Source organism: Bombina bombina, chromosome 1 (assembly GCF_027579735.1).
Source record: "Bombina bombina isolate aBomBom1 chromosome 1, aBomBom1.pri, whole genome shotgun sequence".
In the NCBI taxonomy this organism is placed as follows: Eukaryota; Metazoa; Chordata; class Amphibia; order Anura; family Bombinatoridae; genus Bombina; species Bombina bombina.
Genome location: NC_069499.1, coordinates 1,268,988,480 through 1,269,011,965, shown reverse-complemented (window position 1 = coordinate 1,269,011,965; position 23,486 = coordinate 1,268,988,480). Strand labels below are relative to the sequence as shown.

General features: G+C 41.7%; 1 protein-coding gene across 1 annotated transcript in view; it reads left to right on the top strand.

The window, feature by feature from the left end:
• The window catches only part of KLHDC4 (kelch domain containing 4), a 264,047-nt gene that overhangs the window by 227,196 nt on the left and 13,365 nt on the right, over positions 1-23,486 (top strand). The window contains exon 10 of the mRNA XM_053701199.1: positions 9,981-10,380. Within this exon, the coding sequence (XP_053557174.1) occupies positions 9,981-10,380 (400 nt within the window). The remainder of the gene's footprint in view (positions 1-9,980; positions 10,381-23,486) is intronic.

Sequence of the window (23,486 nt, the reverse complement as noted above, 5' to 3'; positions counted from 1 at the left end):
ATGATGGAAGTATCAAAGATAATTTGCTGGGCAGAGTCTCACTCTTGCCACCTGTCAGCAATCCACATCCCGGGAGTGGAGAACTGGGAGGCGGATTTCTTAAGTCGTCAGACTTTTCATCCGGGGGAGTGGGAACTTCATCCGGAGGTCTTTGCCCAAATACTTCGACGTTGGGGCAAACCAGAGATAGATCTCATGGCGTCTCGACAGAACGCCAAGCTTCCTCGTTACGGGTCCAGATCCAGGGATCCAGGAGCAGTCCTGATAGATGCTCTGACAGCACCTTGGGACTTCAGGATGGCTTACGTGTTTCCACCCTTCCCGTTGCTTCCTCGATTGATTGCCAGAATCAAACAAGAGAGAGCATCAGTGATTCTAATAGCACCTGCGTGGCCACGCAGGACTTGGTATGCAGACCTGGTGGACATGTCATCCTGTCCACCTTGGTCTCTACCTCTGAAACAGGACCTTCTGATACAGGGTCCCTTCAAACATCAAAATCTAACTTCTCTGAAGCTGACTGCTTGGAAATTGAACGCTTGATTTTATCAAGACGTGGATTTTCTGAGTCAGTTATTGATACCTTAATACAGGCTAGGAAACCTGTTACCAGAAAGATTTACCATAAGATATGGCGTAAATACCTATATTGGTGTGAATCCAAAGGTTACTCTTGGAGTAAGGTTAGGATTCCTAGGATATTGTCTTTTCTACAAGAAGGTTTAGAAAAGGGTTTATCTGCTAGTTCATTAAAGGGACAGATCTCAGCTCTGTCCATTCTGTTACACAAACGTCTGTCAGAAGTTCCTGACGTCCAGGCTTTTTGTCAGGCTTTGGCCAGAATTAAGCCTGTGTTTAAAACTGTTGCTCCACCATGGAGTTTAAACCTTGTTCTTAATGTTTTACAGGGCGTTCCGTTTGAACCCCTTCATTCCATTGATATAAAGTTGTTATCTTGGAAAGTTCTATTTTTAATGGCTATTTCCTCGGCTCGAAGAGTCTCTGAATTATCAGCCTTACATTGTGATTCTCCTTATTTGATTTTTCATTCGGATAAGGTAGTCCTGCGTACTAAACCTGGGTTCTTACCTAAGGTAGTTACTAACAGGAATATCAATCAAGAGATTGTTGTTCCTTCTTTATGCCCAAATCCTTCTTCAAAGAAGGAACGTCTACTGCACAACCTGGATGTAGTCCGTGCTCTAAAATTTTACTTACAGGCAACTAAGGAATTTCGACAAACGTCTTCTCTGTTTGTCATTTACTCTGGGCAGAGGAGAGGTCAAAAAACTTCCGCTACCTCTCTTTCTTTTTGGCTTCGTAGCATAATTCGTTTAGCTTATGAGACTGCTGGACAGCAGCCTCCTGAAAGAATTACAGCTCATTCTACTAGAGCTGTGGCTTCCACTTGGGCCTTCAAGAATGAGGCCTCTGTTGAACAGATTTGCAAGGCTGCAACTTGGTCTTCGCTTCATACTTTTTCCAAATTTTCCAAATTTGACACTTTTGCTTCATCGGAGGCTATTTTTGGGAGAAAGGTTCTTCAGGCAGTGGTTCCTTCTGTATAAAGAGCCTGCCTATCCCTCCCGTCATCCGTGTACTTTTGCTTTGGTATTGGTATCCCAGAAGTAATGATGACCCGTGGACTGATCACACTTAACAGAAGAAAACATAATTTATGCTTACCTGATAAATTCCTTTCTTCTGTAGTGTGATCAGTCCACGGCCCGCCCTGTTTTTAAGGCAGGTAAATATTTTTTAATTTATACTCCAGTCACCACTTCACCCTTGGCTTTTCCTTTCTCGTTGGTCCTTGGTCGAATGACTGGGAGTGACGTAGAGGGGAGGAGCTATATGCAGCTCTGCTGGGTGAATCCTCTTGCACTTCCTGTTGGGGAGGAGTAATATCCCAGAAGTAATGATGACCCGTGGACTGATCACACTACAGAAGAAAGGAATTTATCAGGTAAGCATAAATTATGTTTTTTGGTGTTTAAATGTAGTTTTCTCCAACATAGGTGTGTCCGGTCCACGGCGTCATCCTTACTTGTGGGATATTCTCTTCCCCAACAGGAAATGGCAAAGAGCCCAGCAAAGCTGGTCACATGATCCCTCCTAGGCTCCGCCTACCCCAGTCATTCTCTTTGCCGTTGTACAGGCAACATCTCCACGGAGATGGCTTAGAGTTTTTTAGTGTTTAACAAAGGATTTTAGACAAACATCTTCCTTGTTTGTTGTTTATTCTGGTAAAAGGAGAGGTCAAAAAGCAACTTCTACCTCTCTCTCTTTTTGGATTAAAAGCATCATCAGATTGGCTTACGAGACTGCCGGACGGCAGCCTCCTGAAAGAATCACAGCTCATTCCACTAGGGCTGTGGCTTCCACATGGGCCTTCAAGTACGAGGCTTCTGTTGATCAGATATGTAGGGCAGCGACTTGGTCTTCACTGCACACTTTTACCAAATTTTACAAGTTTGATACTTTTGCTTCTTCTGAGGCTATTTTTGGGAGAAAGGTTTTGCAAGCCGTGGTGCCTTCCATTTAGGTGACCTGATTTGCTCCCTCCCTTCATCCGTGTCCTAAAGCTTTGGTATTGGTTCCCACAAGTAAGGATGACGCCGTGGACCGGACACACCTATGTTGGAGAAAACAGAATTTATGTTTACCTGATAAATTACTTTCTCCAACGGTGTGTCCGGTCCACGGCCCGCCCTGGTTTTTTAATCAGGTCTGATAATTTATTTTCTTTAACTACAGTCACCACGGTATCATATGGTTTCTCCTATGCAAATATTCCTCCTTAACGTCGGTCGAATGACTGGGGTAGGCGGAGCCTAGGAGGGATCATGTGACCAGCTTTGCTGGGCTCTTTGCCATTTCCTGTTGGGGAAGAGAATATCCCACAAGTAAGGATGACGCCGTGGACCGGACACACCGTTGGAGAAAGTAATTTATCAGGTAAACATAAATTCTGTTTTTATTCTTCAATCAAGAGTTTGTTATTTTAAAATAGTGCTGGTATGTACTATTTACTCTGAAACAGGAAAGAGATGAAGATTTCTGTTTGTAAGAGGAAAATGATTTTAGCAACCGTTACTAAAATCGATGGCTGTTTCCACACAGGACTGTTGAGAGGAATTAACTTCAGTTGGGGGAAACAGTGAGCAGACTTTTGCTGCTTGAGGTATGACACATTTCTAACAAGACTCGGTAATGCTGGAAGCTGTCATTTTCCCTATGGGAACCGGTAAGCCATTTTCTTAGTTTAAGTAAAAGAATAAAGGGCTTCATTAGGGCTTAAAAAACTGGTAGACATTTTTCTGGGCTAAAACGATTACTTTACTAAGTATATTTGGCAGATTATTACTTTTAATAGTTGTTAAATCTTGGGGATTGTTTTAATAAAAACGGCAGGCACTGTATTGGACACCTTTTTCACTGTGGGCCTTTTCTAGTCATAGACAGAGCCTCATTTTCGCGCCTCTAATGCGCAGTTGTTTTTGGAAAGCATGGCATGCAGATGCATGTGTGAGGAGCTAAGAACCACTGAAAAAGCTTATAGAAGGCATCATTTGGTATCGTATTCCCCTCTGGGCTTGGTTGGGTCTCAGGAAAGCAGATACCTGGGACTGTATAGGGGTTAAATGTAAAAACGGCTCCGGTTCCGTTATTTTAAGGGTTAAAGCTTTCAAATTTGGTGTGCAATACTTTTAAGGCTTTAAGTTACTGTGGTGAAATTTGAACAATTCCTTCATACTTTTTCACATATTCAGTAATAAAGTGTGTTCAGTTTGAAATTTAAAGGGACAGTAACGGTTTTATTGTAAAACGTTTTTTGTGCTTTGTTGACAAGTTTAAGCCTGTTTAACATGTTTGAACCATCAGATAACGATGTTCTATATGTATGAAAGCCAATGTGTCTCCCCATTTAAATATATGTGATATATTTGTGTCATAATGTCCAAACAAAGTAGGGATAATAATGCCATAGATATGATATTGCCCAAGATTATTCCTCTAATGAGGGGAGTAAGCATGGTACTGCATCATCCCCTTCTGTGTCTACACCAGTTTTGCCCACACAAGAGGCCCCTAGTACATCTAGTGCGCCAATACTTATTACCATACAACAATTAATGGCTGTAATGGATAATTCTATTGCATGCATTTTTTCCAAAATGCCTACTTATCAGAGAAAGCGTGATTGCTCTGTTTTAAACACTGAAGAGCAAGAGGACGCTGATGATATCTGTTCTGACATACCCTCACACCTATCTGAAGGGGCCAGGAGGGAGGTTTTGTCTGAGGGAGAAATTTCAGATTCAGGGAAAATTTCTCAACAAGCAGAACCTGATATTGTAACTTTTAAATTTAAATTTCAACATCTCCACGCACTACTTAAGGAGGTATTATCTACTCTGGATGATTGTGACAATTTGGTCATTCCAGAGAAATTAGGTAAGATGGACAAGTTCCTAGAGGTTCCGGTGCCCCCCGATGTTTTTCCTATACCCAAGCGGGTGGCGGACATAGTTAATAAGGAGTGGGAAAGGCCCGGCATACCTTTTGTCCTCCCCCTATATTTAAGAAATTAGTTCCTATAGTCGACCCCAGAAAGGACTTATAGCATACAGTCCCCAAGGTCGAGGGGGCGGTTTCTACTCTAAACAAACGCACTTCTATTCCTATAGAAGATAGTTGTGCTTTCAAGATCCTATGGATTAAAGGTTAGAGGGTTTGCTTAAAAAGATGTTTGTTCAGCAAGGTTACCTTCTACAACCAATTTCATGCATTGTTCCTGTCACTACAGCTGCGTGTTTCTGGTTCGAAGAACTAGAAAAGTCGCTCAATAAAGAATCTTCGTACGAGGAGGTTTTGGACAGAGTTCAAGCTCTTAAATTGGCTAACTCTTTTTTATTTTAGATGCCGCTTTGCAATTAGCTAGATTAGCGGCGAATAATTCAGGGTTTGCTATCGTGGCGCGCAGAGCGCTTTTGCTTAACATCCCTTTCAAGGGTAAAACACTGTTTGGCCCTGACTTGAAAGAGATTATTTCAGACATCACTGGGGGAAAGGGCCACGCCCTTCCTCTGGATGGGTCTTTTAAGGCTAAAAAGAAGCCAAATTTTCGTCCCTTTCGCAGAAACGGACCAGCCTCAAATTCTACACCCTCTAAGCAAGAGGGTAATACTTCTCAAACCAAGCCAGCCTGGAGGCCGATGCAAGGCTGGAACAAGGGTAAGCAGGCCAAGTCACCTGCCACTGCTACCAAAACAGCATGAAGTGTTGGCCCCCGATCTGGGAAGGATCTGGTGGGGGGCAGACTTTCTCTCTTTGCTCAGGCTGGGGCAAGAGATGTTCAGGATCCTTGGGCGCTAGAAATAGTTTCTCAAGGTTATCTCCTGGAATTCAGGGAACTACCCCCAAGGGGAAGGTTCCACGGGTCTCAATTATCTTCGAACAGGCATTCTTACACTGTGTAGAAGACCTGTTAAGCATGGGAGTGATTCATCCTGTTCCATTAGGAGAACAAGGGATGGGTTTTTACTCCAACCTGTTCATAATTCCCAAAAAAGAGGGAACATTCAGACCTATTTTAGATCTCAAGATTCTAAACAAGTTTCTAAGGGTTTCATCATTCAAAATGGAAACCATTCGAACGATCCTTCCTACCATCCAGGAAGGTCAATTCATGACCACGGTGGACTTAAAGGATGCGTACCTACGTATTCCTATCCACAAGGAACATTTTCGGTTCCTAAGGTTCGCCTTTCTGGACAAGCATTACCTGTGGCACTTCCATTCGGATTAGCCACTGCTCCAAGGATTTTCACAAGGGTACTAGGGTCCCTTCTAGCGGTGCTAAGACCAAGGGGCATTGCAGTAGTACCTTACTTGGACGACATCCTGATTCAAGTGTCATCTCTGTCAAAAGCAAGGGCTCATACGGACATTGTCCTAGCCTTTCTCAGATCTCACAGGTGGAAAGTGAACATAGAAAAAAGTTCTCTGTCCCTCTCAACAAGAGTTCCCTTCTTGGGAACAATAATAGTTTCCTTAGAAATGAAGGTTTTTCTGACAGAGGCCAGAAAATCAAAACTTCTAAGCTCTTGTCAGGTACTTCATTCTGTTCTTCTTCCTTCCATAGCGCAGTCCATGGAAGTAATAGGTTTGATGGTTGCGGCAATGGACATAGTTCCTTTTGCACGAATTCATCTAAGACCATTGCACCTGTGCATGCTCAGACAGTGGAATGGGGATTATACAGACTTGTCTCCGACGATACAAGTAGATCAAATAACCAGAGATTCACTCCGTTGGTGGCTGACCCTGGACAACCTGTCACAGGGAATGAGCTTCCGCAGACCAGAATAGGTCATTGTCACGACCGACGCCAGTCTGGTGGGCTGGGGCGCGGTCTGGGAACCCCTGAAAACTCAGGGTCTATGGTTTCGGGAAGACTCTCTTCTCCCGATAAACATAATGGAACTGAGAGCGATATTCAATGCTCTCAAGGCTTGGCCTCGACTAGCAAAGGCCAAATTCATAAGGTTTCAATCAGACATCATGACGACTGTTACATATATCAACCATCAAGGGGTAACAAGGAGTTCCCTGGCGATGGAGGAGCATCCAGGGGAGTGGGAACTCCATCTGGAAATCTTTGCCCAAATAACTCAATTATGGGGCATTCCAGACATGGTTCTGATGGCCTCTCGTCAGAACTTCATGGTCCCTTGTTACGGGTCCAAATCCAGGGATCCCAAGGCGACTCTATTGGATACAATAGTAGCACCTTGGATCTTCAACCTAGCTTATGTATTCCCACCGTTTCCTCTCATTTCCAGGCTGGTAGCCAGGATCAATCTGGAGAGGGCTTCGGTGACCTTGATAGTTCCTGTGTGGCCACGCAGGACTTGGTATGCAGACCTGGTGAATGTGTCATCGGCTCCACCATGGAAGCTACCTTTGAGACAGGACCTTCTTATTCAGGGTCCATTCGAACATCCGAATCTGGTTTTCCTCCAACTGACTGCTTGGAGTTTGAACGCTTGATTTTATCAAAGCGTGGGTTTTCAGATTCTGTAATAGATACTCTTATTCAGGCTAGAAAGTCTGTAACTAGAAAAATTTACCATAATATATGGAAAAAATATATCTGTTGGTGTGAATCTAAAGGATTCCCATGGAACAAGATAAAAATTCCTAAGATTCTTTCCTTTCTACAAGAAGGTTTGGAGAAAGGATTTTCTGCGAGTTCTCTGAAGGGACAGATCTCTGCTTTATCTGTTTTACTTCACAAAAGGCTGGCAGCTGTGCCAGACGTTTAAGCGTTTGTTCAGGCTCTGGTTAGAATCAAGCCTGTTTACAGACCTTTGACTCTTCCCTGGAGTCTTAATCTAGTTCTTTCAGTTCTTCAAGGGGTTCCGTTTGAACCCTTACATTCCGTAGATATTAAGTTATTATCTTGGAAAGTTTTGTTTTAGGTTGCAATTTCTTCCGCTAGAAGAGTTTCTGAGTTATCTGCTCTGCAGTGTTCTCCGCCCTATCTGGTCCATGCAGATAAGGTGGTTTTACGTACTGAGCCTGGTTTTCTTCCGAAGGTTGTTTCCAACAAAAATATTAACCAGGAGATAGTTGTACCTTCTTTGTGTCCGAATCCAGTTTCATAGAAGGAACGTTTGTTACACAATTTGGACGTTGTCCGTGCTCTAAAATTCTATTTCGATGCTACAAAGGATTTCAGACAAACATCTTCCTTGTTTGTTGTTTATTCTGGTAAAAGGAGAGGTCAAAAAGCAACTTCTACCTCTCTATCTTTTTGGCTTAAAAGCATCATCAGATTGGCTTATGAGACTGCCGGACGGCAGCCTCCTGAAAGAATCACAGCTCATTCCACTAGGGCCGTGGCTTCCACATGGGCCTTTAAGAACGAGGCTTCTGTTGATCAGATATGTAAGGCAGCGACTTGGTCTTCACTGCACACTTTTACCAAATTTTACAAATTTGATACTTTTGCTTCTTCTGAGGCTATTTTTGGGAGAAAGGTTTTGCAAACCGTGGTGCCTTCCATCTAGGTGACCTGATTTGCTCCCTCCCATCATCCGTGTCCTAAAGCTTTGGTATTGGTTCCCACAAGTAAGGATGACGCCGTGGACCGGACACACCTATGTTGGAGAAAACAGAATTTATGTTTACCTGATAAATTACTTTCTCCAATGGTGTGTCCGGTCCACGGCCCGCCCTGGTTTTTTAATCAGGTCTGATGATTTATTTTCTTTAACTACAGTCACCACGGTATCATATGATTTCTCCTATGCAAATATTCCTCCTTTACGTCGGTCGAATGACTGGGGAAGGCGGAGCCTAGGAGGGATCATGTGACCAGCTTTGCTGGGCTCTTTGCCATTTCCTGTTGGGGAAGAGAATATCCCACAAGTAAGGATGACGCCGTGGACCGGACACACCGTTGGAGAAAGTAATTTATCAGGTAAACATAAATTCTGTTTTAATCTGCCAAAGAAATGGCACTTTCTTTGGGAAGGACACATGTAGGACAGGGAATGTTTATTGTGCCACAGATTAAGCTAATCTTCCACATGGACAACACTTTAGACAAATGTGTGTAGGCAACATCAGCTAGGACCCAGCAGTGCTTTGCTGCTCCTGAGTGCCTCTGTGCTTACTTTTCAGCAAAGGATACCACAAGAGGAAAGCACATTTGACAACATGACTATGCAATTAACAACCAGTTTTATATAAAATCAGATAGTTTGAGAATAAAGAAACTAGACTGAGGCACAATTTTTCAGACTTTTGAAATACCCTCCCTGCCTGTGCCTTGTTACACTTTTGTGTGTTTCGCAAATACCAATGAAAGGGCAGATGGACTAATCGGTTATTCAATTCCAAGCAAACACCAGAAAAACACTAAAGTGACTGTTCTGCTTTAAAATGTATGTTAGAAAAATATAGAATATCTATTTCTCTTGAAGAATACATCTGGCATACGTGGATGGACTTTGATTTACTAGGCTTAGATTCTGCTTATTTAGGTGATTGTTACACCTATTAAAGCACACAGAATGGTGATTATTACCAAATGTCAATAATTGTTAATTGTAGTTTACTCTGCTCACTGAATGTAGAAGGCAATGCTAGTACAGTGGTGCTAGTCTTTTTCACTGTACTTTAATGTTATTATAATTTTAGGTAAAATTCTAGATAATTTTATTGCTTAAAGGGCCATGATACCCAAATGTTGAAACACTTGAAAGTGATGCAGCATAGCTGTAAAAAGCCGACTAGAAAATATACCTGAACATCTCTATGTAAAAAAAAGATATTTTACCTCAAAAAAAAAAAAAAAGTATTCAAACCCCATGGTAATGGACTTTAAGCAGCAAATCAGTATGTCTGTCCATGGACAGGCAAGGGAGTGAGCTTCGTGCACACTCATGTTATTTCCCTATTCAGTTTAAGGAAGTTTACTATGAAATCTCATGAGAGTTAAGTCAAATATCATGAGATCACAGTAAAAGAGTTCATAACCTCAGCACTGTTGATGCTGATTGGCTGCAGTTCATTTCTTAATTTTTTTATTTTTACCTGCAGCTGGACAGCAGCTAAAGTATAACTGGCGAGCTGAGGAAATTGTAAGGTAAAATATCTTCCTTTTTTAAATGGAGATGTTCAAGTGATATTTTACAGTTATACTGCATCAGTTTCAAGTGATTTAGCATATAAGTATTATGTCCCTTTAAGCAGTTATATAATGCTAGTTAACATGCTGTTTTCAACACAATGCTTCTTCTGTTGGTTATTAAAACATTTATAGATTTAAATATATTTTATATCCAGCGCATAGCAGCTAGTAAATGGTTAATCCTGTAGGGTTTCTTGCTTAGAGACATGTCTAGTGCTCAGTGGAGCATGCACAGAAAATACTTAAAACAGCTGTGTCTTTTTTACCAAACCAGGGGCATAAATCAGAGAAGAAGAAGCGCAGACGAGGAAAGAAAGTTGAAGCAGATACTCTAGAAAGTGAGTCTGCACTTCCCCCAGAACCTGTGGAGGTTATAAAAGAGATAGTCGCAGAAGATGGTACAGTAATGACCATTAAACAGGTGTTTTCAAACCAGACAGCTTCAGAAGGGGAGGAAGATGAATGTAATGAAGAAGATGACGATGAAGATGCTTCATTGCCTGTAGTGGAACCATGCCCGCGTTCAAACGCTATGATAGCAGTCAAGCAAGGCATTCTCTATGCGTATGGTGGCATGTTCGAAGTTGGTGATCGGCAATTCACCTTAAATGATCTGTACAGCCTTGACCTGCACAAGATGGAAGAGTGGAAAGTGCTGGTGGAAATGGATCCAAGTAAGTATCTAATGATATATATGTCAATCTATATCAGTATATTTTGACTCACCTAGACAAAGACCAGTGATAGATCCCCTTCCTTAGAGAAAATGGACAGAAATGTCCACTCCCCCTTTTTACCACCTTTAAAGGGACAGTAAACACCTTGAAATTTGAATATAAAACTTTAGTTATGCTTAAAAAAACAGGAAACCTTACACATTTCTCCAACATTGGTGTGTCCGGTCCACGGCGTCATCCTTACTTGTGGGAATATCTCTTCCCCAACAGGAAATGGCAAAGAGCCCAGCAAAAGCTGTCCATATAGTCCCTCCTAGGCTCCGCCCACCCCAGTCATTCTCTTTGCCGTTGCACAGGCAACATCTCCACGGAGATGGTTAAGAGTATGTGGTGTTTAGTTGTAGTTTTTTATTCTACTATCAAGAGTTTGTTATTTTAAAATAGTGCTGGTATGTACTATTTACTCTGAAACAGAAAAAGATGAAGAGTTCTGTTTGTGAGAGGAAGATGATTTTAGCAGCAGTAACTAAAATAGTTTGCTGTTTCCAGCAAGACTGTGTAATGCTGGAAGGCTGTCATTTCCCCTCATGGGGACCGGTAAGCCATTTTCTTAGTCTCAAACAGAATAAAGGGCTTATTATGGGCTATAAAACAGGTAGACACTTTTATGGGCAAAATCGATTGCTTTATTTGGGCATTTTATACATCTTAGGTTTGAAATTTACACTTATAAACTTTGGGGAACGTTTTTTAACGTCAGGCACTGAGTTAGACACCTTTTCCAGTCAGGAAGGGCCTTCCCAGTTGTAGGCTGAGCCTCATTTTCGCGCCATTACTGCGCAGTTACTTTTGAGAGCAAGACATGCAGATGCATGTGTGTGGATCTGAAAGTAGTTGGAAAGGTTCCTAGAAGGCTTCATTTGGTATCGTATTCCCCCCTGGGTTTGGTAAAGTCCCAGCAAAGGCTGTAGCTGGGACTGTAGAGGGGTTAAAACTGTAACCGGCTCCGGTTTCTTTATTTTAAGGGTTAAAGCTCTGAAATTTGGTGTGCAATACTTTGAATGCTTTAAGACACTGTGGTGAAAATTTGGTACATTTTGAACAATTCCTTCATACTTTTTCACATATTCAGTAATAAAGTGTGCACTGTTTAAAATTTAAAGAGACAGTAACGTTTTTGTTTTAAAACGGTTTTTGTACTTTATTGACAAGTTTAAGCCTGTTTAACATGTCTGTACCTTCAGATAAGCTATGTTCTATATGTATGAAGATCAATGTGTCTCCCCCTTCAAAATTGTGTGATAATTGTGCCATAGCATCCAAACAAAGTAAGGGCAGTACTGCCACAGATAGTAAAGTTGCCCTAGATGATTTATCAGATGAAGGGAGTAGACATAGTTCTACATCATCTCCTTCTGTGTCTACACCAGTTTTGCCCACGCAGGAGGCCCCTAGTACTTCTAGCGCGCCAGTGCTTATTACTATGCAACAATTGACGGCAGTAATGGATAACTCCATAGCAAATATTTTATCCAAAATGCCTGCATATCAGAGAAGGCTCGATTGCTCTGTTTTAAACACTGTAGAGCAGGAGGGCGCTGATGATAATTGTTCTGTCATACCCTCACACCAATCTGAAGGGGTCATGAGGGAGGTTTTGTCAGACGGGGAAATTTCAGATTCAGGTAGAATTTCTCAACAGGCAGAACCTGATGTTGTGACATTTAAATTTAAATTAGAGCATCTCCGCGCACTGCTTAAGGAGGGGTTGTCTACTCTGGATGATTGTGACAACCTGGTCATTCCAGAAAAATTATGCAAGATGGACAAGTTCCTAGAGGTTCCGGTGCACCCCAACGCTTTTCCTATACCCAAGCGGGTGGCGATATAGTGAATAAGGAGTGGGAGAAGCCCGGCATACCTTTTGTCCCCCCTCCTATATTTAAGAAATTATTTCCTATGGTCGACCCCAGAAAGGACTTATGGCAGACGACAGTCCCTGAGGTCGAGGGGGCAGTTTCTACTCTAAACAAGCGCACTACTATTCCTATAGAGGATAATTGTACTTTCAAAGATCCTATGGATAAAAAATTGGAGGGTTTGCTTAAAAAGATTTTTGTACAGCAAGGTTACCTCCTGCAACCCATTTCGTGCATTGTTCCTGTCACTACAGCAGCGTGGTTCTGGTTCGAGGAACTAAAAAAGTCGCTCGGTAGAGAGACTCCGTATGAGGAGGTTATGGACAGAGTTCACGCACTCAAGTTGGCTAATTCTTTTATTTTAGATGCCGCTTTGCAATTAGCTAGATTAGCGGCGAAAAATTCAGGGTTTGCAATTGTGGCGCGCAGAGCGCTTTGGCTAAAGTCTTGGTCAGCGGATGTATCTTCCAAGACAAAATTGCTTAATATCCCCTTCAAGGGTAAAACTCTCTTTGGGCCAGAATTGAAAGAGATTATCTCAGACATCACTGGGGGAAAGGGCCATGCCCTTCCACAAGATAGGCCTTTCAAGGCCAAGAATAAGTCTAATTTTCGTTCCTTTCGCAATTTCAGGAACGGACCGGCCTCCAACTCTGCATCCTCTAAACAAGAGGGTAATGCTTCACAAACCAAACCAGCCTGGAAACCGATGCAAGGCTGGAACAAGGGTAAGCAGGCCAAGAAGCCTGCTGCTGCTAACAAAACAGCATGAAGGAGTAGCCCCCGATCCGGGACCGGATCTAGTAGGGGGCAGACTCTCTCTCTTTACTCAGGCTTGGGCAAGAGATGTTCAGGAACCCTGGGCACTAGAAATAGTTTCTCAGGGTTATCTTCTGGAATTCAAGGAACTACCCCCAAGGGGAAGGTTCCACATGTCTCACTTATCCTCAAACCAAATAAAGAGACAGGCATTCTTACATTGTGTAGAAGACCTGTTAAAAATGGGAGTGATACACCCAGTTCCAACGGCGGAACAAGGAATGGGATTTTACTCAAATCTGTTTGTAGTTCCCAAAAAAGAGGGAACTTTCAGACCAATTCTGGATTTAAAGATCCTAAACAAATTTCTCAGAGTACCATCGTTCAAAATGGAAACCATTCGAACGATTCTACCTACAATCCAGGAAGGTCAATTTATGACTACCGTGGATCTAAAGGATGCGTATCTACATATTCCTATCCACAAAAATCATCATCAGTTCCTAAGGTTCGCCTTTCTGGACAAACATTACCAGTTTGTGGCCCTCCCATTCGGGTTAGCCACTGCTCCAAGGATTTTCACAAAGGTACTCGGGTCCCTTCTAGCGGTTCTAATATAGTCCCTCAAGCGTCGTCTCTTTCAAAGGCAAAGGCTCACACAGACATAGTTCTGGCCTTTCTCAGATCTCACGGATGGAAGGTGAACATAGAAAAAAGTTCCCTGTCTCCGTCGACAAGAGTTCCTTTCTTGGGAACAATAATAGATTCTTTAGAAATGAGGATTTTCCTGACAGAAGTCAGAAAGTCAAAGCTTCTAAACGCTTGTCAAGTTCTTCATTCTATTCCACGTCCTTCCGTAGCTCAGTGCATGGAAGTGGTAGGATTGATGGTTGCAGCAATGGACATAGTTCCTTTTGCGCAAATTCATCTAAGACCATTACAACTGTGCATGCTGAAACAGTGGAATGGGGACTATACAGACTTGTCTCCAGTGATTCAAGTAGATCAGAAGACCAGAGACTCACTCCGTTGGTGGCTAACCCTGGACCACCTGTCCCAGGGAATGAGCTTCCGCAGACCAGAGTGGGTCATCGTCACGACCGACGCCAGTCAAGTGGGCTGGGGCGCGGTCTGGGAATCCCTGAAAGCTCAGGGACTATGGTCTCGGGAAGAGTCTCTTCTCCCGATAAACATTCTGGAACTGAGAGCGATATTCAATGCTCTCAGGGCTTGGCCTCAACTAGGAAAGGCCAGATTCATAAGATTCCAATCAGACAACATGACGACTGTTGCTTATATCAATCATCAGGGGGGAACAAGGAGTTCCCTGGCGATGAGAGAAGTGACCAAAATAATAAAATGGGCGGAGGACCACTCCTGCCACCTATCTGCGATCCACATCCCAGGAGTGGAAAACTGGGAGGCGGATTATCTGAGTCGTCAGACATTCCATCCGGGGGAGTGGGAACTCCACCCGGAGATCTTTGCCCAGTTAACTCAATTATGGGGCATTCCAGACATGGATCTGATGGCGTCTCGTCAGAACTTCAAGGTTCCTTGCTACGGGTCCAGATCCAGGGATCCCAAGGCGACTCTAGTGGATGCACTAGTAGCGCCTTGGACCTTCAACCTAGCTTATGTGTTTCCACCGTTTCCTCTCATTCCCAGGCTGGTAGCCAGGATCAAGCAGGAGAGGGCCTTGGTGATCTTGATAGCTCCTGCGTGGCCACGCAGGACTTGGTATGCAGACCTGGTGAATATGTCATCGGTTCCACCATGGAAGCTACCTTTGAGACAGGATCTTCTTGTACAGGGTCCATTCGAACATCCAAATCTAGTCTCCCTCCAGCTGACGGCTTGGAAATTGAACGCTTGATTCTATCAAAGCGTGGGTTTTCAGATTCCGTGATAGATACTTTCGTTCAGGCCAGAAAACCGGTAACTAGAAAAATTTACCATAAAATATGGAAAAGATATATCTGCTGGTGTGAATCCAAGGGATTCTTATGGAATAAGATCAAAATTCCTAAGATCCTTTCCTTTCTACAAGAAGGTTTGGATAAGGGATTATCAGCGAGTTCTCTAAAGGGACAGATTTCTGCTTTATCTGTCTTGTTACACAAACGACTGGCAGCTGTGCCAGATGTTCAAGCATTTGTTCAGGCTCTGGTTAGGATCAAGCCTGTTTACAGACCTTTGACTCCTCCCTGGAGTCTAAATCTAGTTCTTTCAGTTCTCCAAGGGGTTCCGTTTGAACCTTTACATTCCATAGATATTAAGTTGTTATCTTGGAAAGTTTTGTTTTTAGTTGCTATTTCTTCTGCTAGAAGAGTTTCTGAGTTATCTGCTCTGCAGTGTACTCCTCCCTATCTGGTGTTCCATTCAGATAAGGTTGTTTTGCGTACTAAGCCTGGTTTTCTTCCAAAGGTTGTTTCCAACAAAAATATTAACCAGGGGATAGTTGTACCTTCTTTGTGTCCGAATCCAGTTTCAAAGAAGGAACGTTTGTTACACAATTTAGATGTAGTCCGTGCTCTAAAATTCTATTTAGAAGCTACAAAAGAGTTCAGACAAACATCTTCTCTGTTTGTCGTCTATTCTGGTAAAAGGAGAGGTCAAAAAGCGACTTCTACCTCTCTTTCCTTTTGGCTTAAAAGCATCATCCGATTGGCTTACGAGACTGCCGGACGGCAGCCTCCTGAAAGAATCACAGCTCACTCTACTAGGGCTGTGGCTTCCACATGGGCCTTCAAGAACGAGGCTTCTGTTGATCAGATATGTAAGGCAGCGACTTGGTCTTCACTGCACACTTTTGCCAAATTTTACAAATTTGATACTTTTGCTTCTTCGGAGGCTATTTTTGGGAGAAAGGTTTTGCAAGCCGTGGTGCCTTCTGTTTAGGTAACCTGATTTGCTCCCTACCTTCATCCGTGTCCTAAAGCTTTGGTATTGGTTCCCACAAGTAAGGATGACGCCGTGGACCGGACACACCAATGTTGGAGAAAACAGAATTTATGCTTACCTGATAAATTACTTTCTCCAACGGTGTGTCCGGTCCACGGCCCGCCCTGGTTTTTTAATCAGGTCTGATGAATTATTTTCTCTAACTACAGTCACCACGGCACCCTATAGTTTCTCCTGTTTTTTCCTCCTGTCCGTCGGTCGAATGACTGGGGTGGGCGGAGCCTAGGAGGGACTATATGGACAGCTTTTGCTGGGCTCTTTGCCATTTCCTGTTGGGGAAGAGATATTAAGGATGACGCCGTGGACCGGACACACCGTTGGAGAAAGTAATTTATCAGGTAAGCATAAATTCTGTTTTCTTTATCTAACAAAGGGCTACGCGTAGATTTGCCCTTTGTTAGATAGCTTATGCCACAGCTACATCTGCACCCATTGCAATAATTGAGATACGATCTCCTTTTAAAACGTTTGAATTTGGAGAATTGCTGCACCTCTCCATTTAAAGCTGCGATAGTAACTAATAAAGAGAGAAAAAAATACTTTCCTCCTTCGGTTGGTATTCCAGCTATTACTAATAGCAAACAGATATACAGCTACACTCCGCAACGGATCATTTTTTCAAACACAGTTTCGAAGATAAAGACTACCATAAAGGTACATTCAAAACAGCTCTTATATCCAAACAGACCTTTCTTTCATGTAATTGGCAAGAGTCCATGAGCTAGTGACATATGGGATATACAATCCTACCAGGAGGGGCAAAATTTCCCAAACCTCAAAATGCCTATAAATACACCCCTCACCACACCCACAATTCAGTTTTTACAAACTTTGCCTCCTATGGAGGTGGTGAAGTTTGTGCTAAGATTTCTATGTTGATATGTGCTTCTCAGCCTTGTTGAAGCCCGATTCCTCTAAGAGTACAGCGAATGTCAGAGGGACGTGAAGGGAGTATCACTTATTTGAATACGATGATTTCCCTAACGGAGGTCTATTTCATAGGTTCTCTGTTATCGGTCGTAGAGATTCATCTCCTACCTCCCTTTTCAGATAAACAATATACTCTCAATTTACCATTACCTCTACTAATAACTGTTTTAGTACTGGTTTGGCTATCTGCTATATGTGGATGGGTGTCTTTTGGTAAGTATGTTTTTTATTACTTAAGACACTCTCAGCTATGGTTTGGCACTTTATGCATTTATATAAAGTTCTAAATATATGTATTGTACTTATATTTGCCATGAGTCAGGTTCATGAATTTCCTTCTGCAGACTGTCAGTTTCATATTTGGGGAATATAAACTTTTTAAGAAATGTATTTCTTATCTGGGGTTTAGTCTTTTTTCAATTGACTACTTCTTGCAATTGCGGGTATTAGGCCCGCGGGTGCGTCAAATGCTAAACTTTATTGCATCATTCTTGGCGCAAAAATATTTTTGGCGTGAAAAAATACGTTTATGACGCAACTTCGTCATTTCCGGCGTCATACGTGACGCCGTGACCTTTCACACGGCGGCGTCATTAGTGACGCGAGTGTGTCATTTACGGGTATTTTGGGGCGCCAAAAAAGTTTACGTTACGTTGTGCGTCATACTTGGCGCCAAACTTTCATTATTTCAATACCCCTTGTATGTTTGCCTCACTTTTTTTTCCTCTATCAGAGGCCTATGCTATTGCATTTTTTCCCATTCCTGAAACTGTCATATAAGGAAATAGATCATTTTGCTTTATATGTTGTTTTTTCTCTTACATTGTGCAAGATGTCCCAATCTGATCCTGTCTCAGAAGTTTCTGCTGGAACATTGCTGCCTGACATCGGTTCTACCAAAGCTAAGTGCATTTGTTGTAAAATTGTAGAAGTTATTTCACCGAATGTCATTTGTAATAGTTGTCATGATAAACTTTTACATGCAGATAGTGTTTCCATCAGTAATAGTACATTGCCAGTTACAGTTCCTTCAACTTCTAATGTGCATGATATACCTGTAAATTTTAAAGAATTTGTTTCTGATTCTATAATGAAAGCTTTGTCTGCATTTCCACCTTCTAATAAACGTAAAAGGTCTTTTAAAACTTCTCATTTAGCTGATGAAATTTCAAATGACCAACAACATAATAATAATTTATCCTCTTCTGATGAGGATCTATCTGAGACAGAAGATCCTTCCTCAGACATTGACACTGACAAATCTACTTATTTATTTAAAATAGAGTATATGCGTTCTTTATTAAAAGAAGTGTTAATTGCTTTGGATATTGAGGTAACCAGTCCTATTGACGTTCAGTCTAATAAACATTTAAATGCCGTTTTTAAACCTCCTATGGTTTCTCCAGGGGTTTTAACTATTCCCGAGGCTATTTCTGATATGATTTCTAGGGAATGGAATAAGCCAGGTACTTCTTTTATTCCTTCTTCAAGGTTTAAAAAATTGTATCCTTTACCAGCAAAATCTATAGAGTTTTGGGAAAAAATCCCCAAAGTTGATGGGGCTATTTCTACTCTTGCTAAACGTACCACTATTCCTATGGAAGATAGTACTTCCTTTAAGGATCCTTTAGATAGGAAGCTTGAATCTTATCTAAGGAAGGCCTATTTATATTCAGGTCATCTTCTCAGACCTGCTATTTTTTGGCTGATGTTGCGGCTGCATCAACTTTCTGGTTGGAGAATTTAGCGCAACAAGAATTGGATTCTGAAATATCTAGCATTATTCGCTTACTGCAACATGCTAATCATTTTATTTGTGATGCCATTTTTGATATTATCAAAATTGATGTTAGATCCATGTCTTTAGCTGCATTAGCTAGAAGAGCTTTGTGGCTTAAATCTTGGAATGCTGATATGACATCTAAATCTATAGATTACTAGCTCTTTCTTTCCAAGATAATAATTTATTTGGTTCTCAGTTGGATTCTATTATTTCAACTATCACTGGGGGAAAAGGAGTTTTTCTGCGTCAGGATAAAAAACCTAAGGGTAAATCTAAGGCTTCTAACCGTTTTCGTTCCTTTCGTCAGAATAAGGAACAAAAACTCAATCCTCCCCCCAAGGAATCTGCTTCCAATTGGAAGCCTTCCTCAAATTGGAATAAATCCAAGCCATTTAGGAAACCAAAGTCAGCCCCTAAGTCCACATGAAGGTGCGGCCCTCATTCCAGCTCAGCTGGTAGGGGCAGATTAAGTTTTTTTAAGGCTTTTTGGATAAAATCTGTCCACAATCATTGGATTCAGAGCATTGTCTCTCAAGGGTATCGAATAGGATTCAGAGTAAGACCTCCTGTGAGTAGATTTTTTTCTCTCACGCATCCCTGTAAATCCAGTAAAAGCTCAGGCTTTTCTGAAGTGTGTTTCAGACCTGGAGTCTTCAGGGGTAATCATGCCAGTTCCTCCTCAGGAACAAGGTTTGGGGTTTTATTCAAACCTATTCATTGTACCAAAGAAAGAAAATTTATTCAGACCAGTCCTGGATCTGAAAATTTTGAATCGTTATGTAAGAGTACCAACTCTTACAACCAGACTATTCTGCCTTTTGTTCAGCGAGGACATTATATGTCCACAATAGACGTACAGGATGCATACCTTCATATTCCGATTCATCCAGAACACTATCAGTTTCTGAGATTCTCTTTTCTAGACAAGCATTACCAATTTGTTGCTCTTCCATTTGGCCTAGCAACAGCTCCAAGAATCTTTTCAAAGGTTCTGGGTGCCCTACTATCTGTAATCAGAGAACAGGGTATTGCGGTGTTTCCTTATTTGGACGATATCTTGGTACTAGCTCAGTCTTTACGTACTGCAGAATCTCATACGAATCAACTAGTGTTGTTTCTTTGGAAACATGGTTGGAGGATCAATTTACCAAAAAGGTTCTTGATTCCTCAGACAAGGGTCACCTTTTTAGGCTTCCAGATAGATTCAGTGTCCATGACTCTGTCTCTAACAGACAAGAGACGATTAAAATTGGTCGCAGCATGCTGGCACCTTCAGTCTCAGTCATTCCCTTCAGTGGCTATGTGCATGGAAGTTTTAGGTCTCATGACTGCAGCATCGGACGCGATCCCCTTTGCTCGTTTTCACATGAGACCTCTACAGCTTTGTATGCTGAATCAATGGTGCTGGGATTATGCAAAGATATCACAATTAATATCCTTGAATCCCAATGTACAACACTCTCTGACATGGTGGATAGATCACCATCGTTTGGTTCAAGGGGCTTCTTTTGTTCGGCCAACCTGGACTGTGATCTCAACAGATGCGAGTCTTTCAGGTTGGGGAGCTGTTTGGGGATCTCTGACAGCACAAGGGGTTTGGGAATCTCAAGAGGCGAGATTACCAATAAATATATTAGAACTCCGTGCAATTTTCAGGGCTCTTCAGTTCTGGCCTCTGCTAAAGAGAGAACCGTTCATTTGTTTTCAGACAGACAATATCAAAACTGTAGCTTATGTCAATCATCAGGGTGGGACTCACAGTCCCCAAGCTATGAAAGAAGTATCTTGGATACTTGCTTGGGCGGAATCCAGCTCCTGTCTAATCTCTGCAGTGCATATCCCAGGTGTAGACAATTGGGAGGCGGATTATTTTAGCCGCCAGACTTTACATCCAGGGGAGTGGTCTTTCCATCCAGATGTGTTTTCTCAGATTGTTCAGATGTGGGGTCTTCCAGAGATAGATCTCATGGCCTCTCATCTAAACAAGAAACTTCCCAGATACCTGTCCAGGTCCAGAGATGTTTAGGCGGAAGCAGTGGATGGGCTGACACTTCCTAGGTGTTATCATCCTGCTTATATCTTCTAGTTCTCCTTCCAAGAGTGATCTCCAAAATCATCATGGAACAGTCTTTTGTGTTGCTGGTGGCTCCAACATGGCCACAAAGGTTTTGGTATGCGGATCTGGTTCGGATGTCCAGTTGCCCACCTTGGCCACTTCCGTTACGGCTGGACCTACTATCTCAAGGTCCATTTTTCCATCAGGATCTCAAATCATTAAATTTGAAGGTATGGAAATTGAACGCTTAGTTCTAAGTCATAGAGATTTCTCTGACTCAGTGATTAATACTATGTTACAAGCTTGTAAATCTGTCTCTAGAAAGATTTATTATAGAGTTTGGAAGACTTACATTTCATGGTGTTCTTCTCATAAATTCTCCTGGCATTCTTTTAGAATTCCTAGAATTTTACAGTTTCTTCAGGATGGTTTGGATAAGGGTTTGTCTGCAAGTTCCTTGAAAGGACAAATCTCCGCTCTTTCTGTTTTATTTCACAGAAAGATTGCTATACTTCCTGATATTCACTGTTTTGTACAGGCTTTAATTCGTATTAAGCCTGTCATTAAGTCAATTTCTCCTCCTTGGAGTCTTAATTTGGTTCTGAAGGCTTTACAGGCTCCTCCATTTGAACCTATGCATTCTTTAGACATTAAACTATTTCTTGGAAAGTGTTGTTTATTTTGGCCATCTCTTCTGCTAGAAGATTTTCTGAGTTATCTGCTCTTTCTTGTGAGTCTCCTTTTCTGATTTTTCATCAGGATAAGGCAGTTTTGCGGACTTCTTTTCAATTTTTACCTAAGGTTGTGAATTCTAACAACATTAGTAGAGAAATTGTTGTCCCTTCCTAATGTCCTAATCCTAAGAATTCTTTGGAGAGATCCTTGCATTCTTTGGATGTGGTGAGAGCTTTGAAACATTATGTGGAAGCTACTAAAGATTTCAGGAAGACTTCCAGTCTATTTGTTTTATTTTCTGGTCCTAGGAAAGGTCAGAAGGCCTCTGCTATTTCCTTGGCTTCTTGGTTGAAACTTTTGTTTCATCAAGCTTATTTGGAGTCGGGTCAGGCCCCGTCTCAGAATTACAGCTCATTCTACTAGATCGGTCTCCACTTCGTGGGCTTTTAAGAATGAAGCTTCAGTTGATCAGATTTGCAAAGCGGCAACTTGGTCCTCTTTGCATACATTTACTAAATTCTACCGTTTTGATGTATTTGCTTCTTCGGAAGCAGTTTTTGGTAGAAAAGTTCTTCAGGCAGCTGTTTCAGTTTGATTCTTCTGCTTTTGATTTAAGTTTTTTCTTTCAAAAATGAAAATAAACTTATTTTTTTGGGTTGTGGATTAATTTTTTCAGCGGAATATGGCTGTTTTTATTTTTATTCCTTCCCTCTCTAGTGATATCCCATATCTCACTTGCTCATGGACTCTTGCTAATTACATGAAAGAAAATATAATTATGTAAGAACTTACCTGATGAATTCATTTCTTTCATATTGGCAAGAGTCCATGAGGCCCACCCTTTTTTATGGTGGTTATGATTTTTTGTATAAAGCACAATTATTTCCAAATTTCCTTTGTTGATGCTTTCTACTTACTTTCTTTATCACCCCACTGCTTGGCTATTCGTTAAACTGTATTGTGGGTGTGGTGAGGGGTGTATTTATAGGCATTTTGAGGTTTGGGAAACTTTGCCCCTCCTGGTAGGATTGTATATCCCATATGTCACTAGCTCATGGACTCTTGCCAATATGAAAGAAATGAATTTATCAGGTAAGTTCTTACATAAATTATTTTTTTTTTAAACCCATTGCCATTTGGCTATAATAACTTCTGAAGTAATATTATATATTATCAGCATCACTTATACTGAAAGTGTGTTTTTTATCCACTGCTGTGAGATACATCAATTATACTTTTTTAGCTCGAGCTCCCCATTATGAGCACGGCTTATAGCGCTAAGAAATCATTGTAACAAACAAACCATTATTGTTACATTAGGCAGTTATTTTTGACAATATTGCACAAGAGTGTTATACAAAAGGAGAGGGGGACCCTGCCCTTGAGCACAATCAGTAGTAGTTCACTTTAAATACAAAGTGGCCTACAGGTAGAGGGGCTCTCAAGCTTACAATATAAAGGGGAGGGAATGGACACAGAAGGTGAGGGAGAAGGAAAATAAGTCTGATATAAGGCAGGGTAAACTGAGAGTGAATGATGATATAGGGAAAAAAGTGTATGGTGACATGGCAAAAGAGATTTTGAAAAGTGCAAAAGAATGTGGTAAAATGTCAGTACAAAGGCTGTGAGTCTGAAGTGGTTTCTTTATCCTGGATTATTAGTGACAGATGCACATAATTACTGTTAGAAGGTGTGTATATATTAAGGTAAACACTAGGGGGGGTTGGTGGTGGGAAGGGACTGGAGGGCTAGTGCTTGCAAATCTCTGGAGTCTGATGTTAGGTGTGAGTCTGTGGAAAGAGAAAGAGGGGTAGACATGCCTGGTGAAAATGTTTATGGGGGGAGGAGTGGTTTGAAGCACAGCAGGGTGGGTGAAAAGGTTTGGAAACAAAGTTTGGAGAATAAAAGATTGGAATATTACAATGATATCCTATATAATAATTGGCCAATTATGTTTGTCAGATGCAGTCATGTACAGTAGAGACTGCACGTGACAAACATACCTGGGCTTCAGCTG